The sequence below is a fragment of the Corythoichthys intestinalis genome, chromosome 22 (assembly GCF_030265065.1).
Source record: "Corythoichthys intestinalis isolate RoL2023-P3 chromosome 22, ASM3026506v1, whole genome shotgun sequence".
Lineage (NCBI taxonomy): Eukaryota > Metazoa > Chordata > Actinopteri > Syngnathiformes > Syngnathidae > Corythoichthys > Corythoichthys intestinalis.
The window spans coordinates 34,722,390-34,744,428 of record NC_080416.1 but is presented as its reverse complement, the minus strand read 5'-3'; the positions used below and the strand labels follow the sequence as shown (position 1 = coordinate 34,744,428).

General features: G+C 41.8%; 2 protein-coding genes across 4 annotated transcripts in view; one reads left to right on the top strand and one right to left on the bottom strand.

The window, feature by feature from the left end:
- Positions 1-3,766, top strand: part of ngly1 (N-glycanase 1) — a 31,879-nt gene extending 28,113 nt beyond the window's left edge. Inside the window, exons 11-12 of one of the 2 annotated variants that reach the window (XM_057827566.1) lie at positions 69-246; positions 320-3,766. In XM_057827566.1, the coding sequence (XP_057683549.1) occupies positions 69-246; positions 320-495 (354 nt within the window). In that variant the 3' untranslated portion in view covers positions 496-3,766. The remainder of the gene's footprint in view (positions 1-68; positions 247-319) is intronic. The other variant, XM_057827565.1, reaches the window with a different exon arrangement.
- Positions 3,767-4,372: 606 nt separating this feature from the next.
- The window catches only part of glcci1a (glucocorticoid induced 1a), a 36,402-nt gene continuing 18,735 nt past the window's right edge, over positions 4,373-22,039 (bottom strand). The window contains exons 4-6 of one of the 2 annotated variants that reach the window (XM_057827570.1): positions 17,478-17,598; positions 11,643-11,700; positions 4,373-11,572 (exon numbers count right to left, since the gene is read on the bottom strand). In XM_057827570.1, coding sequence (XP_057683553.1) covers positions 11,387-11,572; positions 11,643-11,700; positions 17,478-17,598 — 365 coding nt within the window. In that variant the 3' untranslated portion in view covers positions 4,373-11,386. Of the gene's footprint in view, positions 11,701-17,477; positions 17,599-22,039 lie in introns of both variants that reach the window. The other variant, XM_057827569.1, reaches the window with a different exon arrangement.

Below are 22,039 nucleotides of genomic sequence, written 5' to 3'. Positions count from 1 at the left end.
ATTTTAGCAGCTTTGGTCCGCCATCGATTGTAGTAAGGAATGATGTAGTTTTGTTTTTCTCACTATAGGTATATATTGCTCGAACTGAAGGCTCATGTACAGGACAAATCAGCTGGAAATTCAACTTTGCTCCCGCGCAATTAAGTGTACAGTCCGTTTCAATCAGGGCCTGTACCCAAACTTTTAATTGTGGGGAGGTCAACTGGCTCTTGCAATCGGACACGATAACAACTAACTTTATTGGAGGTATATAACATCCTTATTGCTATTCCACAATGTCAATTTATTTGCTAATTATCTCTTATGTTTCAATTCACAGATGGGAGCATGAAGTCATTCAAGTGTCTAAACGGCTGCCATGAGTTCACTGTCACTGCCCTGCTCAGTGGCGGAGAAGGGAATGCATCATGGCAACACTCCCAGCTCTTCAGACAGAGTCTAAAGGAGAAAGAGCAGTCTTCATTTGAAATTCTCATTCACCTAAAAGACACATGAAGAATGAACGTATTGCTCCGGTATCAAGTTGAACTGCCATATCAAATCTTGCTGGTAAAAGCAATACCTACCTACTGTCAACAAATGACCAAATTATATTTCAAGATGTGAAAAGCGGTTGCTTTGGCTAAAATAGTACTATGATTGATAAAATGGTGCTCGGTGCTGGGAATAGTGGCTTTTGTGATGTATTTCTCCACTGGTACACAGAAAAAAATCAATTCGGTGTTTTTTGTCAATGTACAGTGGTACCTCGACATTCGATCCTTTCGACATCAGAATTTTCATTTGTTTCGACATGCTCAAAATACAATTTACAACAGCGTTGCAATTTTATTGTTTTGCCCCAAGACGGCAGCACAGCGGGGAGAAATCCCAAGGTTAGTGCAGGTGGTCAAAAAAGGAAAATGGTGACGCTTACCATTGAAATTAAGATGGAAATGATGGAATATATCTATGATCTCGACGGTCCTCCTCTGACCGCCAGTCTTTATAAGTTGAGGTGGCAACTGGCAATTATTTTTATTGTAGCATCGTTAAGGAAGTCTGCTGCTTCGTCAGGGGTTTAATCATTTATTTCAGAACTTGTGTAACACAACACAGCTACTGTCCGCCGTGGCTGACGCCAACATCAACAGAACACGGAAAAAAAGTTAAAAACTGTAACGCGCCTCTCTCACTCTGTCGTCAGTCACACGGTGCATTCAGGAACAGCATGCAAAACTAGAACCCGATTGGTTATATTACTATTCCAATTAGCATTTAGAATTTGTTTTGCTATGTGTAATTGTACCTGCAGTATTTATGAGGGATTTAGCATTGGTTTTCGGGCCGTGAAACAAATTCATCGAATAATAATGCATTCCTATGGGAAAATCCCACTCGACATACGACCTTTTCGACTTTACAACTCAAGTCTTGGAACTAATTAAATTCTTATGTAGAGGTACCACTGTATTAACATTTTTTTCGCTGGACATAATAAAGGTGGTGTCAGTCCCTTTAAAGCAGGAGTCCACAACCTACGGCAGCAGGCCCACCTACACATTTTTCCTGCTGCCCTGAACAATACCAGAGATGCAATAAGAATTTTTTTTTTTCCCCCCATCAGTCCAGCCACATGTTTGAGGCTTCTACATGCATGGAATGTGACATTGTCGTAGTAAGAATTAGAGGTCAAATCGGGCCTAAAAAATCCAGCCTGACCAGGCCCATGCCCGCGGGTATTGAAGCCCGACCCGGCACGATCAATTAACTTGATTTGCAGGCCCGAGCCTGAAATAAACCCAAAATTAGTAAGAAAGGGAGGGGATGCGTCAGTCAGACCTGGACAAAGCAGTGCTTGGGATTGGTTGCGTTTTGTGTGATCACATTTGTGACGATGCCATAATGATAAATTAAAGCCTCTCTTAATACAGATGTTTGACGATCATTTCTGACAGTGCTGTTTTTTTAAATGCTCGCTCAGTGTCGAGGTGCCATTCTCTCTGCTCTCTTGTGAGAGCAAAGTGCCACATTTGTTACATTCAGCTGACGCTGGAGCAACTTCAACAATCAAATTGAAGCATTTTCACACCCCCGTCTTACCTTTCTTTTCAATTCCCCCATCTTTAGTTTGTTTTTAACTTCTTGCTGCTTCAAATCAAAATACCAAGGTCAAAAATGTGTCATGGATACAGAGTGGAAGATTAAGAAGAGGGCATACGACACCTCCGTTTTATCCAAATCATTTATTTTATATCAAGTATTCCTCGCCAAACTCCTCCCATGCCTCTGCCTCCTCTGTTTTTGCCTCTGCTACCGCCAAAGCTGTTGTCCGCTTGGCCAGCCGGTACCTGTCAGGTGCCTCAGGAGTCCCACAAGCCAAAAAGGCCCGGTAGGCCTTCTTCAGCTCGACGGCATGCCGATTGCAACCACCACACGCAAAACACGCAACTGACTTGAAGTTCCGCTCTGAGACTACCAATTTGGCCAAATTTTAAAATTGTGCTATATGCATATGTGATACATCATTGGAAAGCATAAGATCTCAATTTTCTGGGGGAAGAACGATTTTGAACAGGAGGGCATTTAAAAAAAAAAAAAAAAAAAACAGCAAAACCCTAACTGGAGGCGAGAGCACGCAAGGGCAGGATTATAGACGCCACGATTTTAACGAGATATCGCGTACTTCTTTTCGATCCAAAAACTCCATGTAGCATGTATCGATCGATTATTTATCATCTCAAATAACAGAGAAAATGCAACAGTAACAAAAAAAAATTAATTAAGCCATAGTTATGAGGTAGATATCTCTGACTTTTTTACAGACACCATTATTTTCATTGTGACGTAATTTGCTTAAAAGTTTAAAATATGCGTGTGTATATACACTCACCGGACACTTTATTAGGTACACCATGCTAGTAACGGGTTGGACCCCCCTTTGCCTTTAGAACTGCCTCAATTCTTCGTGGCATAGATTCAACAAGGTGCTGGAAGCAATCCTCAGAGAGTTTGGTCCATATTGACATGATGGCATCACACAGTTGGTGCAGATTTGTCGGCTGCACATCCATGATGCGAATCTCCCGTTCCACCACATCCCAAAGATTCTCTATTGGATTGAGATCTGGTGACTGTGGAGGCCATTTGAGTACAGTGAACTCATTGTCATGTTCAAAAAACCAGTCTGAGATGATTCCAGCTTTATGACATGGCGCATTATCCTGCTGAAAGCAGCCATCAGAAGTTGGGTACATTGTGGTCATAAAGGGATAGACATGGTCAGCAACAATACTCAGGTAGACTGTGGCGTTCCAACGATGCTCAATTGGTACCAAGGGGCCCAAAGAGTGCCAAGAAAATATTCCCCACACCATTACACCACCACCACCAGCCTGAACCGTTGATACAAGGCAGGATGGATCCATGCTTTCATGTTGTTGACGCAAAATTCTGACCCTACCATCCGAATGTCGCAGCAGAAATCGAGACTCATCAGATCAGGCCTGAATCGGGCCCAATCTTCTATTGTCCAATTTCGATGAGCTTGTGCAAATTGTAGCCTCAGTTTCCTGTTCTTAGCTGAAAGGAGTGGCACCCGGCGTGGTCTTCTGCTGCTGTAGCCCATCTGCCTCAAAGTTCGACGTACTGTGCGTTCAGAGATGCTCTTCTGCCTACCTTGGTTGTAACGGGTGCTTATTTAAGTCACTGTTGCCTTTCTATCAGCTCGAACCAGTCTGGCCATTCTCATCTGACCTCTGGCATCAACAAGGCATTTCCGCCCACAGAACTGCCGCTCACTGGATATTTTTTTCTTTTTTGGACCATTCTCTGTAAACCCTAGAGATGGTTGTGCGTGAAAATCCGAGTAGATCAGCATTTTCTGAAATACTCAGACCAGCCCTTCTGGCACCAACAACCATGCCACGTTCAAAGTCACTCAAATCACCTTTCTTCCCTATACTGATGCTCGGTTTGAACTGCTGGAGATTGTCTAGCCCATGACTACATGCCTAAATGCACTGAGTTGCCGCCATGTGATTGGCTGATTAGAAATTAAGTGTTAACGAGCAGTTGGACAGGTGTACCTAATAAAGTGGCCAGTGAGTGTATATCACTCAGCACACAAGGTGGACATCTTAACAGCATTTATTTAACTTCCTGACTCCCCACCACCAAGCATCATGGGAGATGTAGTTCACTCTCACTACTGCTACAGCGGGTGAATAATTTTTTAAAGTCTTTTTTTTCTTTTATTTAAATGAAATATTAGACATCAATTAATGATTCTAGGCTAAAAATGACAGACATTTTGGAAAATAAATCTAACTAGGCCTGCAAGCAGGACTGAACGGGCCCTCGCACGGGCGCAACTCGGACGTCACGCAGGTCGGGGTGGTGGCAGACAGCCCCCCTCTAATCATCTAATGAGAACCTAAGATGCTTTAAACTCGATTCTTTTTTTGGGTTTAGAAATTGTTTTGAGTTTTCGAGCATGCAATGGCCACAAATTCTGCTGCCACCAGTTGGCGCTACAGAGTCGATGCAAATGACCACTACTGGACTCTTCAGGGTAAGACTCTCACCAAAGCATGGGAAATTTGGAGCAGCTATCATGTATATCTGCCAAGTTATGACTGTTGAAAATGTGTGGAAAGACAGAATGGTGACAGTCATTATCACTTTCTTGTTGGACCCTTCTGCTTCAATCAAACCTCAATCATTTTCATCAGGCATCTGAACACATGTCTTAAGGCTCCCCTTATGCAGGTTTGAGGTAGATTGATTTTTTTCCCTTTAGAGGAGGAGTGTGGCCCGTAAAAAAGGGCATTTCCTGTTCCCACTAGGAGGCGCCAGGTACAAATGGTAAATTTTCAATCCAGTCCTGCTGAGGCTGGTATACCTCACACACATGCCAGATTTAAAATAGATTGAACGTTGTATGAGGGAGTCATCAGTAATTTTCCAAATTCGGTGTTTTGCCGAAAAAATGGCCGACTTTGGCACCCAGCCCAGGTCAGGCCCGTGTATGAAAACACACCATTTTGATAACTTAAGATTTCATATGCCTCATGAACAGTCTCGCCAATTTTGAGGGTGATCAAACTAATTCCCTAGGTGCCAAGGTATCAAATGTGCACACTGTAAATCGATAAAAATTTCACATTCAATCCAAAATACCCGATTTCCTGTTGGGTTTGGAATACACATGCAAGAGACTTTTTGGAGCAGTTTTGTACAAGGTATTGACTCTCCGAATTTAATCCCTCTACGTTGAAAAAACCTAAATGGAGAGGCCTTTTTGAAAATTTCAAGGGGGCCCCACTGAGCCATTTTGTTACATGTTTTCGTAACGTTCAAGATTATCAAACGTTAAGCAAAGCCGCATGTATGTGCAAATTTTGGTGAGTTTTCGTGCATGTTCAAGCCTCAAAATGTAAACTCTTACTGTGAACCGATAAAAATTTCCCATTCGATCCAAAATACCCGATTTCCTGTTGGATTTGGAATATGGATGAAAGAGGCTTTTTGGAGCAGCCAAATACTGTATATTAACACGCTTCTCCATCCATCCATTATCAACACCCATACGTTTTTCGAGACCACTTTTACTTGTCAGGGCCGCGTTTCGGTGCTGGAGCCTATCCACTTTGACTGTGGGCAAAATCCAGACCACACTAGTTTTGTGCCTCACTATAAATATATTTATTTAAACATGTAAATGCATATGCTGTATATACACACACACTCATACAGTGTACATGGCTTAAAGTGCAAAAAATCTCTGTGGCTGAAATGTCATTTTTCTCAGGTGGAGAAGGGAGGGATTGCTATTTGTTTTGCTGACAAGCACTGTCTAAATTTGTGACCGAGGCCGTGTCTATTTAAGTAGCTGGCATGTTGCTTTGATGCAGTTTTATTTATGCCATTTTATATTTGGAAAGCTTTAATCAAAGACTAAATGTAGATGACGCAATGCAACATAAGGCCGTGGCTTCATTTGGTTATTTGTTAACTCACAGGTTAAATTGACTAACAACAACCATAGTAAAATGCACAGCAGTGTTGTTTTCGTTAACGATCGCAGTATTTCGTTGACGAACCTTGCTTCATGTCGATGGCGTGACGAAGATGACGAGCTAAAAACGTGTCTTGAATGAGTGTAACATAGCAAGACGATTGCCAATGCATGACATATGCTTAATGTATGTGTATTTCGTCAACCTGCATCCTTTCAGTGTTTGGTCGTGTCACTTGTGTGACGTCCTGTCTTTTTAAGATATCATAGACGTACAATTTCTTTCAGCAAATAGTCTGTTATAATTTTAATATGTATTTTCGCTGTAAATGGAGCGCTGCGTTCAGGCTAATATATTAGCTTGTTTGAGCTGCTAACGTGAAGAACCCGTATTTGGACTGTCTAAAACGTGTTCTCGTCATTCAATATTCATTCCAAATCGTTTGAAACCGTTTTTTTTTAAAAGACTAATGTATAACCTTTAGTTTTTTTTTTTTTTTTTACAGACGAAAACCTTTTGAGTATCGGTCTACTAAAACGAGACAAAAAGTAGACGAAGACTACTCAAAACACATTTGGAAATGACTAAAACATGACTAATAACTATTTTTGTCCAAAAGATGAAAATTAAAAGGGCTGCCAAAAACAACACTGGTGCACAATTGTCTAAGTCCATTTCAAGCGCAACATAAACAGTACCTGTACAGTATCATCAGCTAGTACACTGTTAAGTTCCATTGCGCATATTGTAAACCAAAATAACTGTTAAGATGCCAGATATCCTAGCAGTGCTGAAGTGTGTTACTCTGTGACAGACGGCTACCTCCCTCGCCCAACTCGCTTCACAGCGATATAGCAGTCCCCACCACGGGTGCCTTAGCTCATCAGAAGCTCTGCGTGTGTTGGGTGCTTTATTAAAGGAGCAATATGTAAAATGGGTGGCCAAAAATGGTACTGCAATCAAAATACAGTGGTACCTCAACATACGATCGTTTTGACATTTGACTGGTCATTTGTCTCGACATGTGGCAGCATGCTCGAAATACGACAATTTATGACAGCGCTGCAATTCCATTGTTTTTCCACAAGACAGACGCATTACGGATTTTTCTTGTGAGAAATCAACATGGGTCTCAAGAAGGTTAGTGCACGTGGTGAAAAAAGGAAAAAGGTAACAATTGCCACTGAAATTAAGACGGAAATGATAGAAAAATATGAGTGTGGTGCACGTGTCAGTGGTGGCTCAGAATATGTCTACGGTCTCGACGGTCCTCCTCCGACCTCCGTTCGCCAGTCTTTACAAGTTAAGTTGTTATTATTGTAACATCAGCAATCATTTATTTCAGAACTTGTGCAACGCAACATGACTACTGTCCGCCGTAGCCCATGCCAACAACATCAAAAGTAAAAACTCTTGCACACCTGATTCTCTGTCGTCAGTCACACAGTGCGTTCAGAAACAGCATGCAAAACACAACCCCCAAATTAGAACCCGATTCGTGACATAATTATTATTATATTATACCAATTTATATTTATAGTTTATTTGTTTTGCTATTTGTAATTGTACCAGCAGTATTTATGAAGGGTATAGCTTAGGTTATTGGGCTTTGGAACAAATTATACATATATATGACCATTTTGACTTACAAACCCGGTCCTGAAACGAATTCAGTTCGTATGTAGAGGTACCACTGTACTGAAGGGCACAATATCCCCTTCGGGCTACCAGGTACTGTAAGTGCTTTGCAATGGAGAATCAAGATGCATTACCATGCCAATGTGCTGGTCGGTATACTTGGAGCAGAGGTTACTAGTAACGCATTACATGTACTCCGTTACATTTACTTGAGTAACTTTTTGAGAAACTTGTACTTCCAAGAGTAGTTTTACTAGGCTTTACTTTTTACTTTTACATAAGTAGATTTGTTAAGAAAAGAACGCTACTCTTACTCCGCTACTTTGGGCCACACAAGAGTTGTTTCATTTTTCCTCTTTATTCTACATATTAGATTTATTATTTTTTTGGCCAACAATGCAAAGAGTAGAGACGTGCCTGGTGTATTACCGGGGTAGTCCGACCAATTTCACCAATGAGACGTCGCAACAATAATCACATGACTCCATTATACCAATCAGACGCAAGCTTGCCGTTCTATCTTCACGTCGGCCTGTTTAATCATGTGGTGTTTTTAAGGCACCGTAAAAAATGAAGTACAGTGTACCCCAAGTATTTAGTCAACCACTAAATGTGCAAGTTCTCCCACTTGAAAATATTAGCGAGGCCTGTAATTGTCAACATGGGTAAACCTCAACCATGAGAGACAGAATGTGGAAAAAAGAAACAGAAAATCACATTGTTTGATTTTTAAATAATTTATTTGCAAATCATGGTGGAAAATAAGTATTTGGTCAATACCAAAAGTTCATCTCAACACTCATCCAAATGCTCTCTAGAGAACTACAGACGTGCCTGGACTTGTACTTTCTTCGGCAGGGGGACACATCTGGGAGTGCAGGATTTGAGTCCCTGGCGGCGCATTGTGTTACTGATAGTACAGTAGCCTTTGTTACTGTGGTCCCTGCTCTCTGTTACAGGTCATTCACTAGCCCCCCCCCCCCGTGTGGTTCTGGGATTTTTGCTCACTGTTCTTGTTATCATTTTGACACCACGGGGTGAGGAGGGAGTTGAAAGTCCGTGTTGCTCAACGACACCCCCAAAACATCACTGCTCTAGAGGAGATCTGCATGGAGGAATAGGCCAAAATACCAGCAACAGTGTGTGAAAAGCTTGTGAAGGGTTACAGAAAATGTTTGGCCTCTGTTATTGCCAACAAAGGGTACATACATAACAAAGTATTGAGATGAACTTTTGGTATTGACCAAATACTTATTTTCCACCATGATTTGCAAATAAATTCTTTAAAAATCAAACAATGTGATTTTCTGTTTTTTTCCCCCACATTGTCTCTCATGGTTGAGGTTTACCCATGTTGACAATTACAGGCCTCTCTAATATTTTCAAGTGGGAGACCTTGCAAAATTAGTGGTTGACTAAATACTTATTTGCCCCACTGTATTAGATATAGAGCACTGCCTTCAACATGACTTGAAAGCACTGATTTTAACCTCTCTCTTATTTGGGACCGATTGACCATGGAAAACCAGAGATATGATCCTGTTAATTTCAAACTAGTAATTATGAAGGAACTCTTCATTATTCAAACCAGGAACTATTTTCTCCACCAGATGGCAGTCATGCTCTTTGGGTGAATAATGCTGTATTTATGTAATAAAAAAAAATCCAACAAAAATATAAGCAGTTAATAACAATGTTACTCATTACCAGAGTATTCTTTCTTACTTGTGCTTGAGTCCATTTTTTGGACGACTACTTTTACATGAGTATCATTTTGAAGTAAAGCTACTCTTACTTGAGTAACATTTTTGGCTACTCTACCCACCTCTGACTTGGAGTACAATTGCATACGAGTTCACAACTTGTAGTACATGTACACACAAGCACACGTACTTGTGGCAATACAAGATGCAAGTACATGTACTTACTAGTGCACGTATATCTTTGTCATATTTCTGCAAGCTTAATGTTCAAAGCCTGGCAACCTGGACAAACCCTAAGACCTTATGTTGAAATTGGCTGATTGGTGGTGGATTGGTCCGTTGTAAACAGAGAATCAAAACGATAAAACTTTTTAAAATGGAAAAATCTCAGCTTAACCACTGAGAACCGTGTTAGAAGTAGAGTTGTCCGATATTATCGGTTAGCTGATAAGATTGGCCGATAGAAGCATTTTAAAAAGATATCGGCTAATATCCGCATCAGTTTTTGCCCAATATGCATATGGCAGTGCTGTCATGTCCTCTTATTGGCTGCCTGTGTTTCCAGTGTTTTTTTCGCCCCTTGCCGGTGCTTAGGTGTAATTAGTTTCAGCACGTTCTGCTGACATCATCATATTCCAACGCGATCTCATTGCGAATAGAGAGCGCGAAATGGACGAGCTAACATCTGCAGCCAGTTCTTGCCCTCTCACCATGCCGTTTGTGCCTTATGCAAGTATCACTTGTAAGTTATATCCTTCCCGTCCGTTCCTGTTTTATAGTCATGAGCATAGTGTTGTATACTGGAGATGTTTATAGCTACTGTATTTCGCTTGATTTACATCTGTAGTAATATGTGGTTACAATATTTCATTGCTTGCAAGCTGAACTATCAGTTGCTATTCAAATTGACACATATTGTATACCTTATTTTGTGACTTTATTTCATATTATTGACAATGCTTTGTTGTTTTCAGTTTTACAAAAAACTATCGGAGCTCTCGTCAAGAAGAGAAAGAAGACCAATTCAGCGACTGATTTGTTCAGAATGAGTGCCTTTTTGGCACTTTGCACTTGATCCCAAAAACCTTTGGATTTTTGCACCTTTTTGATTTCAACAGTTAATATAGTGGTGCAATATCGGCACTTTTTCCATGACTTTTATTGAAATTGGTGTCTTGTTTTTCACAGAATGTTTATTTGGAAAACCTGGAGTAGTTACATATATAATTATTAAAGCATCCCGTGGGGCATCACAATACAATTAGCCAATATTCTACGCCCACGATCGCATATATCGGTATCAGTTTGATATCGAATTTTTGGAGTTGGACAATATCGGGATATCGGTTAAAAAGTCATTATCGGACAACTCTAGTTAGAAGTATTTCCAATAAACGTTTTTCTTCAATCCATCCCTTTTCTGTAGCGCTTATTCTCGCGAGGGTGGCAGGGGTGCTGGAGCCTATGCCGTCTAACTTTGGCCAAAGGTTTCTTTCATGTCTACTGACATATCAGGGCCAAGTACGAATAATTGAAGTGCAAATTGTACATATTGCTCCTTTAACCGATGCGTTGTAGCTTTGGGGTCACATGACATAAAAGCACTCAAATGCGTTTTCATCGAGCTGTGCACGGTGCTGTTTTGTTAGCACCTTGGGCTTGTTAAAAAAAGTTCATAACCCCGGAATTCCAGTCCTGGGCGAGAGTACTAATACATACAGATACACTGTGTATATGCATCCATTTAGAGAGCTTATTCATTGAAATGTTTGAAACAAAACACAATACATAATTTAACAAATACAGTATACTAGCAGTTTAAAACGCATATCCCTTCCAGAGTGCTCCAACATTTCCCCAATAAATTCTGCACAAGACAAGCTAGTATTTTCCTTGTCCTAAGAACGGGAATAATACTGAACAGCACATTGAAGGTGGCAGTCTTTGTGTGGAAAGTGGTTATCGGTGTTTCTACGTCATGCAGTTAGAAGAGGGTTTAGCACACAGGCTCCCCTGGCAGCGCAGAAGAAGGTGTATTTGGGAGAGTCATAAGTGAGCAAGAGAATAGCTCTGCTTTGGTCTAGCTGCTGGCTGGACTGTCTGTTTGCACTTCTGCAGTCTCTGAGGGTAAACGAGGCTCCTCTGGAAGATCATCTGTTGTGGTGCTTGTAGAGGCTTGAGCAGGGACCCCCTGAAGCCCTGTCCCGTCCTCACTCTCTTCAGACTGTGCGGCTGACGTGAGGTGTAGGGATCCCGGGAGTTTAACGGGGCAAAATGCAGAGCCGGTTGGAATGAAGTTTACCTTGTTTTTGTCAGGACAGGAGAAGAGGGGAGCAGATGCTGCCGTGGACTGCCTGGAGCTGAAATACATCATGTGCAGTCTTACAGGGTTGTATATGCACTATTAAAGGCAAGATAAAGAGTTCAATTCTTGAGCGTTTTGCCCGTTTAAATTGTATTGAATGCATCACTCGCTGTCTCAAAACCCATCTTACAAGAAAAGAAATTGAATTGACCATGTAGTTTTTGATTTACTGCCACAGCATTCCCTTAGCAACGAGGGATGTGCCTCGCTGCCGGCCACCGCCTGATGACGTCATTTACAGAAGACCTCGCCTCGCCAGTACTCCAATACGGAAGTAGAGCACCACGATATCCTCGCCATATATTGCAAACATTTTCTGGGTTTTACTCCCATCATGCCATCTAGATGTTTAGCGATGAATTGCTCACACCAGACAATCAGTGGCCCAAAAAACCTTCTTCTACAAGGATATGGACATCTTTTGTGAGAGTCAAGCTGAAGAACTTCTCTTCGATTGTTTCTTTGTTTTCAAAATTTCAGCGATGACAGCCTTGAAAGCCTGCATGGGAGAATACAACCTTGGTTTTTCAAAGACGTAATTACACCCTCACTGGCTTTTCTAATTCTAAAATTTGATGCAATTCTGTTGATATAGGAGGGCAAATCCATCTGCCTGTTCGACTACGTTCATACTACAGGTCTTAATGCACAAATCTGATTTTTTTGTGTTTTTCCGACTCGAGTGAGGCATTAACTTGATGGTCTGAATGTGACATGTCGCATAGAACTGGACCATTTCAAATCCGATCTGGGTCACTTTCGTATGTGGTTCAAATCCGATCTGGGCCACATTTTTCCAGACTGTCGCGGCGGTCTGTACTGTCCAGTCTCTCAAATTGAAATTCATGCAGCAATTACGTCATCAAAAAGCGAGAGAGACGCTACGGTAGCGGTGCAGCTGTGCTTTATTAGCGCCTAGCTTGCCTTGAACACGGCTTTTTAGGAAGGGTCGGACTTGACAACAGTCATTAAAAAAATAAAAATGGGTTAAGGATAAGCCTGAGAAGGATCGGTTTTCTGTCTGCTCCATATAAGTAATATTTCAACATTGCTTACACGGCCGAGAGTCGGGGCAAACTGCTCGTATGTGTGTGTGTGACATGCACGGACAGCGCGTGCATGCTATCGATCCATGTACTTTGAATATAAACCTGAATTGGGATTATTTATGTCTGATATTTGTGTCCTCTTTTTAAAAAGAAAAATATGATATCCCTGGATTGACGGATGACAGCCAGCATTTGTGGTCATTTGTTTTGATGCTTCTGCGCATGCAGGTCGTCTTACTCAGCGCGTGTCGGACTGCGAATTAGTGCGCATGCGTAATACTTAAATGGTCTCAATGGACAAAGGCGGTCTGAACGGGCACGCCAAAAAAACAGATATTACAAAAAATCGGATTTGTGCATTAAGACCTGTAGTATGAACCTAGCCTTAGTTGCAGTGTGACCTGTTTTTTTGTTGTTGTTGTAGTTGCATGCTTGTAAGTAGATTAGTCAAGTAAATAGGACAGCCAGCGGTGGAAAGTAACGAAGTACTTTACGTTACTGTACTTAAGTTCTATTTTGTGTTTTTGTAGTGGTGCTCGGTACCTTCTTACTCCACTACTTTTTAAAATGTTGCCCCCATTAAATGTTACTTTTGTTTGTTTCTTTCTTTCTTTTTCTCACGTTAGATTTCTTGAAATAAGAAAAATAAATAAGCTTAAAAGACTTATTTGAAGCAATAAATTAGTATATTTCATCTTTAAAAAGATTTAACCTCACCATTAACCCATTAACCACGAATACGAGGGACCACTGTATACGTATATTACATTTTTGCATCGGGAGAAAATACTTTTACTTTTTATTTGTAAACTTTAAAGCAAGTACATTTGTAGTTTTACTTGAGTCCATTTTTCTCTTAGATACTTTAACTTGAATGGAACCTCAGACTTGTAGGCTGTAAAAAGCCACAAATGTTCTCTTTTATTAAAATATGTTATTAGAAACACAATGTTTTGACCTACAGAGGATGCCATGTTTTATTGATGCTCAGGGTGATGACGTAGATTGTCAGTGTCACTCGACGAATACTACCGTGTCACTGCAATTCCTTCTACGCGGCGAGACGTCTAAAACATGCGCACTTCGGTTAAAAGTCGCAAGTACTTACTATTTGTGTTTTTATTATGTAATTTGTATTATTATGTAAGTTTTTTTTGGTGGGGGCGAGAATGCAGTGAGCAAGAAGGGGTTATGGCGGAACAAAAGAAAAGAGAGAGAAACAGAAAAACCACAAACAACAACAAGAAATACATTAAACTCCTACTCTAACCATGAATATGTTGGAGCTATCGTTAGCTAGTTATATTTCCGGTTGACACCATGTGGGGTGTATGATAACCAAGGTAAGAGTGGGGTGGGGTCTGAGAGATAAGTGTTTGGGAGGGTGAAGTGTACCTAAATCACCAATGTGGTCTAGAACCCAGTATTTGTGTGAATCCCTTGCGAGTTTGAGTATGTTGGCATCGTATTCTATGTGGTCTCATCGCTAATCCTGACACCGAGGTTTCCTACTTGAGTTTGTCTAATTTCACCTAGTCATGCATGAGTCCCATCTAACAAGTGATAGTCCCGCAGGCGAGTAGAGATGCCGCGTGGGTGCCACCCCAGGGCCATGGCTCTTCCCCAGCCAATACGGGTGGTGGTGGTGGGGGGGGTGTACGCTACCCATCCGTCCTCCCGCAGCCCAGCCAACAGGCCATCGTCGTTACCCAGGGATCCAGGGTGGTCCCCTGGGCCACCCGTGCCCCCATCAACCAGCCTTCAGAGATGGGAAGAGGGAACGCAACCCACCCCCGCCCGGCACACGAGTCACAGCCGCAGCCCCCTAACTAGCACGCCACATCGCGGGACCCCCATCGGCCCACCAAGCCCATGGCAGGGCCCCCGCCAGAACGGCCGAAATCCAGCCGACCCACTGGCATCCAGCCAGCGACTCGCGCCGAAGCGCAGAGCGGATACCCAGGCAGAGAAGAGAGGGGAAGGCGGAAGCAGGAGAACGCTGAGGAGCTGCCACGGGGCTACGCGACATCGGAGCCCCGACATCCCCCCACTCCTGCGGCAGGCAGCCCAGGCAGAGGGGAGGCCACGCCCCGGGAGCCACGCCATAGAGAAAAAGTGTGGGACCCACCTACCACCCTATTACTGTGGCTGCCAGGTCCCCGACTGGCAGCCACCAGCCAGCACCATGATGGGATTGTGTGGGGAGGGTAGTACCGTGTATGCATTAAAATAGGAGAGCTTGGCTTGGGGCAGTGGAACCGCTGCATGGAAATTCTACCCAGCCGTCCGTCCCACCACCCCTTGCTGGAGCTCCCCCGTGGAGTATGATGGATGCGTTAAAAGAGGTGCAGGAAAGGCGGGGCCTGCTGTGAGGAGGTAACCGTGAGTTAACCCCCGCTACCCAACAGGTCCCATCTATCCCACAACCTTGGTGGTGTGATACATGAAATTCAAGGGGGAGCCAGCCCGGGACTGTACATGAATGAGTATGTAGGTGCCAGGGTGAAAGATATTTACAGTGCAAAGTGAGGAGTGCATGAATTAAGAAGCAGGCTACCTCAGGCGTGGCCCTGTCCGCCAGAACCACCCCCAGTGGCCCAGCATCCACCACAGATCCCCCCGCCGCCCGAGCCCCCATACTTTTAAGCAATGTGTTTTCTTGTGGTAGCTTTACAGCAGATTGCTGATCCGTTGACCACATTAGTCAAGTAGCATATTTAAACCACCCTTATTTGATATTACTACATTTGAGTATTTTCTTAAGGCATCTTTAGTACAGTATGTTCTGTCTGTATCTGCATCTGCATCTAAACAAAACAAGCTAAAAGAACACGGTAGTACTCTGGGTGTCATATTAACCTCTTGTGGATGTTTTGCTGGTGTAGCACATTTTGGCAGAACACCGGTTTTGTCCTACTGTCGTCACCCATCTTTCTTGTTCATTTTGCTTTTGCTTCTCGTTTCGTGAAATATCGACAGTGCCGTTGGGCTCATTAATGTTCCTCTCGGGTTCAAACTGAAAGGGTTGAACAGATGACATGTTTATGTCACTAGGGTCATACTTTGGAAGCCCGGCAGCGTAACCATGTGACGTCACCGCCCTGCGACCTCAACAACAATGGCAACCTACCACGGTAGTTAAACTAATTTTACAAATTGTATAAAAACGAAAACATCACGAGGGGTTTCAATATCAAATTATTTCAACTCATAATAATGTTTATCTTTTAAGAACTACAAGTCTTTCTATCTGTGGATCCCTTTAAGTAATGTTTGAGTACTTCATCCACCACTGAGAAGAGCTGACAGGTCATTTGAGTGATTCATTCATATTATATCACATCAAATATCAAATACTGATAATTACTGATAATTATTTCACAGAATGACAGGGGATAAAAAGGTTCAGGGAGAAATTACGATGCTAAACATTGGCTTACAACTCTTCGTTTCATGAAATGCTCTGGTGATGATGATGATGATGCTCTGGTTCCATATCACCCCAACAGAACACTCAAATCTCAGAATGCAGGTATACTGGTAGTTCCCAGGGTTTCTAAAAGTACTGTCGGAGCTAGAGCCTTTAGCCACCAAGCCCCTGTTTTATGGAATCAGCTTCCAGCTAATATTGAAGAAGCCGAGACAGACTGCATATTTAAGATTAGATTAAAAACGTTCCTATTCGACAAAGCTTATGGTCAGGCTAGTTGAAGTCGGGGTAGACTCACAGTTCAGTTTAAGCTGCACTAGAAGCTATCATGCTGGGGGAAGTACAGCTACTGAGTTCTATCTCCTTTTTCTCACTCTACCTACCACTTGTCTTACTTTATTTCCATTTTCCAATGTTATTATCTAGTTAACTAGTCTCTTCATCACTAGTCACCCGGTGTCCCCTTTCCCCCCTCCCCTCTGGGGGAGCCTCCTGACTGTCCGGACCCCTGGCTGGATGGACGTCCTCGTTGCTACCCCTGTCTCATCTGGCTAGATGGACCTCTTCTTGTTCCTTTACTCCACTGCATCGTTACGCACTGTAACTTCGCCTGCTAATTCCCATTAGCAGTCCTGGGGCTTCCTGTCTATCCGTCCTGGGAGTGGATCTCTCCTGACTGTGGTACTCCCCAAGGTTTCTCATTTTCTCCCAAAGACTCTGGAGTTTTTGGAGTTTTTCCTTGCCAACATGGAGGGTCTAAGGATGGGGGATACCAAGGACTTGAATTTATTTATTCATCTTTGTTTACTTATTACATTATTATATACAAATAAAATTGAATTGAAATGTCTAGCCCCCAATTGGCATCATTACCATCTTCTGCTGTGACGAGTAAATCGTCGCCATCTGACGCCTAAGGTTCAAACATGTAAGAATAAATTTGAGATAATCTTCCCCAGGAGCCCTCGTCATCGCTAACGTCTCGAAAAAGCGATCCTGAACGGGTACTTTCGCCGTAAATATCAGTAACGCTGGTGCTGCTATGCATAAAGTCCGCCATGTCTTCTATTGCGTTCTGTAAATGACGTCACACTTCCGGGAAGTCAGTATTGACGGAATGCTAAAAAAAAAAAAAAAAAAAAAAAAAAAAAGAAATTGTCTCGTAGTTACACGTAAGAAATGATAGTCGTTTCGACGAACTCGTCCAAAGTTTAAATTGGTCAAATTAGGCCGAAATTCGACAAACTCTTCACCTGCCCTTGAAGATACAACCATGTGTATCAGACAGCTTACCTCATCTCCTCAAAGGCTTTTATCTTCTCACAACCTTCAGGTGGCTCTCGCTTGAACATGTAGCTGTTGTTAGGTTTGGGTGATGAGGCGAATTTGGGTAGCGGCGAGCTACTTTCACTGTCTGGAAATAGAAAGGCACACTTATAAAAATAGTTTAGAGTCTGAACTTTGAAAGCATTATTTTGGAAGCTCTTGATTTGAATTAATTGTGTAAAAGGAAGCAGGTACAGCCAATACCCCTGTCTCGGGGGTTCGCAAATCATGTCTGATGAGGTGTCTACAGTAGTTTGAAAAAGTATCTGATCCTTTTGTAATTTCTCACATTTCTGCGTAAAATCCCCATCAAATGTGGTCGGATCTTTGTCAAAATTACACAGATGAAAAAACTGTCTTTCTTTAACTAAAACCACCAAAACATTTATAGGTTGTCATATTTTACTGAGGATAGCATGCATTATGACAGAAGGGGGAAAATAAGTGTGTGTACCCTCTGCCTAAGGAGACTTTAAGAGCAATTGAAACCAATTTTTATCAATTTAAGTCAGGTGTGTGCTTAATCACTGATGAGGGGTCTAAAGCTGCCCTGCTCACTATAAAACACATACCGGGTAAGAATTGTCTTGATGAGAAGCATTGTCTGATGTGCGTCATGTTAGGTCAAAAGAGCTGTCTGAAGACCTGCGATCAAGGATTGCTGATTTGTATAAAGCTGGGAAAGGTTACAAAAAATCATCTCTAAGAGTCTGGATGTACACCAATCAACAGTCAGGGAAGCTGTCTACAAATGGAGCGCGTTTGGCACTTTTGCTTCTCTCGCAAGGAGTGCCCATCCACCAACCAGATGAAGCCAAGAGTTCAGCGCAGAATACTCAGAGAGGTAAAAAATAACCCTAGAGTGTCTGTTATAGACATTCAGAAATCACTGAGACAGTCCTCTATCTCTGTACACACATCAACTATATGGCCAAGAATGGTGTTCATGGGAGGACTCCACTGAGGAAGCCACTGCTGTCTAAACGAAACGTTGCTCGCTTACTGTTCGCAAAAAGGCACTTGAAAACAAATGAATGAATGAAAACAAAGAATTGTTTGGGAGTGACATGCAATGTCATGTGTGGAGGAAAAATGCAACAGCTCACCAACATCAACACCATATCCCCAACGTGAAGCATGTTGGAGGGAACATCAGGATTTGGGGCTGTTTTGTTACCTCAGGGCCTGGACAACTTGCAATCATTAATGAAGGAATTCAAAAGCAAGAAAACCTGAGGCTATCTGTCAGACAGTTGAAGCTAAAAAGAGGATGGGTACTGCAACAAGATACAAAGTAAATCAACTTCAGAATGGTTTCAGAAGAACAAAATACACGTTCTGGAGTGGCCAAGTCAAAGTCCAGACTTGAACCCCATTGAGATGATGTAGCCTTACCTAAAGACAGTGATTCATGCCGGACATCCCAGGAATCCGACTGAACTACAGCAGTTTTGTAGAGAAGAATGGGCCAAGATGATTCCTGATCAATGTGCCAGACTGATCTGCAGCTACAGGAAGCATCTGGTTGTTATTGCTGCCAAAGGAGGGCCACAAAATATTAAATGTGATGGTTCCCTTACTTATTTTTCCACCTTCTGTCATTGTTTGCATACTATCCTCATTAGAATATGAAAACCTATAAATGTTTGGGTGGTTTTAGCAGACAGTTTTTTTTCATCTGGGTGATTTTGACAAAGATCAGCTCACATTTGATGGTGATTTTATGCAGAAATGTGAGAAATTCCAAAAGGTTCAGATACTTTTTCATACTACTGTAGCATTGTTGTGCCCTTTTGTAGTCTTTGGACAAAATACTTGTTAGTCATATTTAAGTCCTTTCAAAATGTGTTAGTCTTCGTCTAGTTTTTGTTGACGAATACCCAAAATGTTTTTGTAGATAAAAATTCAAAGGTCTTGGTCCAAAAATAAAATAAATAAGTAACAAATGAAAACAACTTACAACAGCGTTTCGGCACAAATCCACTTAAGTATGCCGTGCGTGGTAAAAGTATGTTCACACCGTAGGCTATAGTGAGCCAATTCTGATTTTTTCGCATTCATCCGACTCAAGTCAGTCACATTCTTGACCGTCTGAACAGGCCAAGTCGCACATTTCGGATCCAATTTGGGGCCAATTTCGTGTGTGGTTTGAATTCTGATATGGGCCACATTTTCCAAAATGTAGCGGCGGTCTGAGCTCACAAGTCTGCCAAATCAGAATTCATGCAGCAATTACGTCAGCAAAGCGCGGCAGGGACTGAGCTGTGGGCAGGAGGCGGGCTTGACCACAGTCATAAAATAATAAAATGGAAAAAAAAGAGCTTTAGATGTAATATTATTGTCCAAAAAAAATCAATAACTTTTAACAATATATTACCTATTCAAAAGCAATAAACGTTTATTCCTAAATGAAACAAACTACAGGTAGTCCCAGGTTACACACAAGTTCCATTCCTACGATGACAACGTAATTAACCCTTTAGGTACCCCTAAATGCCTCCTAAATCTCAAAATAACCATCCAGAAACATGTGTCATACATCATTGTACTGTCGCCGCCAAGACGTTGAAGCTAAGTAGTAGCTAGGCAGCGAGCTAATCTCCAAATTGACGATGTGAGACGTCTGCGTGGTTTGCCGACTTCATCCAGCTGCTCATGACATCAATGCAGAATCAAACTAAAATAAAAATGAAATCAGTTTCATCTTCAAAAACAGCAATTCAAGTTTGCGTTTATAAGTAGCTGCTGATAAAGCAAAAACCATCCAAACATTTAGCATGTATCAGATAGAGTCTGCACATCATCAAAAGATAATCATATAAACTCGCCCAAAGTATTTATTGTGCGTTTTCAATTGTGGTTAAACAGTACAAAAGGTGTTATATGCAAGTGTTGCCTCTGTGGAGGCCTTACAGGCAATAAATATGTGTGCAGGCTTGCAGCTGTAGTCTTTCCCCTCTCTCTCTCTTTCTCTCTCTCACTTGGCTGCGTGACTTCTTCGTGGGAGCAAATGCGCCTTTCCTCCTTGTCGTGTGTACCTGTGCTTTTACTCGTGTGTGGAAGTACTAACTACTCTATCCTACGCCAAAATAAAAGCATGCATCACAGAACAAAAGTCAACATTACAAAAATTAAATATAATAAAACAACTGGAGACAAAATAGCGGACAAGACTCCGAAGTGGGGTACGTCGTAACACGGGGACTACCTGTATAATATGAATAAAAAACATTTTTAAAAATATCATTTAAAAGTAAGCTTAGTGTAGAATATGAAGCAGGTGAGAAAGCCAATGCAATTTTTGTTTTGTGACAATTACAGCCCATCACAATCTTTGATTTTGGTCCGAAATGAATGTAACCTTGCTATGGAATGTGCATGTTAGCAACTTTTAAGCTATATTATACCATTTTTTTTGCGAATCAGACGTTTCATAGTGGGTGTCATTTGAAAGCTAGCATTGTGCAGAAATATGAAATAAGTCAGAAACCTGATGCAATTTTTGTTCTGTGCCAATAAGGGCCCATCAAAATGGATGATTTCGTGTACCAGGTGCGCGTCGGTGTGTTGTATGGTGTGGAAAACTCCCTCCCGATGCCTTCAAGAGAGCACGCTGGCAACTAGAGCTGCAGCTATATGCAGACCTGTCCAAAGTGATTGTCATTTAGACAAGTGAAGTGACAGCTTTAGACACTTTGAACAAAGATTTTCTATTTTTTGCTGATGGAGATTTTCCATAAATGGTCTCAAAGCAGGCACAGTATGTGTAACAGGCAGTGTGTAACAGGCAGTAAACACGATGAAGGAAAAACAAAAGATGAAGAACGACTGTATAGTACAGCACTTTAAAGTACCTGTGACAGCATAAAAATCTTTAATAGCATTATTATTTGAATTACAATCATATTTTGAGATGACTCAATTATATACAACAATTTGGCAAAGCGGGGATGACGATATCTAGACCTGCCTGTTATTAAAGCGCTCTAGCGTCCCCAACTGGATGATGACATTAGCAGGGTCACAATTTAAAATGATTTAGAATTCAGCCCATTGAGGGGAAAGATTCAGAATGACGAAAATGCGACCGAGTGCAGCAAAATGTCATAATTGTTTTAATCTCTGTACTCCAATATTTTTTTTATCGAAGTATTTTTCGCCAATTGCTAAATAAATGGTAAGGTCATGACAAATAACAGTCTTGTGCTAAATGGAATATGAAGTATTCAAAATGCATTTATTCAGTACAACAGGGCAAAATTACTGCATAATGGTCAAAACTGCCGACTTCTTTCTCTCCCGAACGGTATTTCATGCCACCAGAGTCCGTCCGCTTTTGTCATTTCCTTGCCCCGGCTTCGGAGACGGAGGAAAGAGCGTAAACAAAAGAGGAGGCGTGACAGCTAGCAGACATGCTAACGCGAAACCCAGCAGCTTTTCCAAGGCTTATTCTCGCCTTTCAAAAACGAAAAATCACACTAAACTACCCTGACTCATGTCATACACGGCGTTGATTGTCTTTACTGATC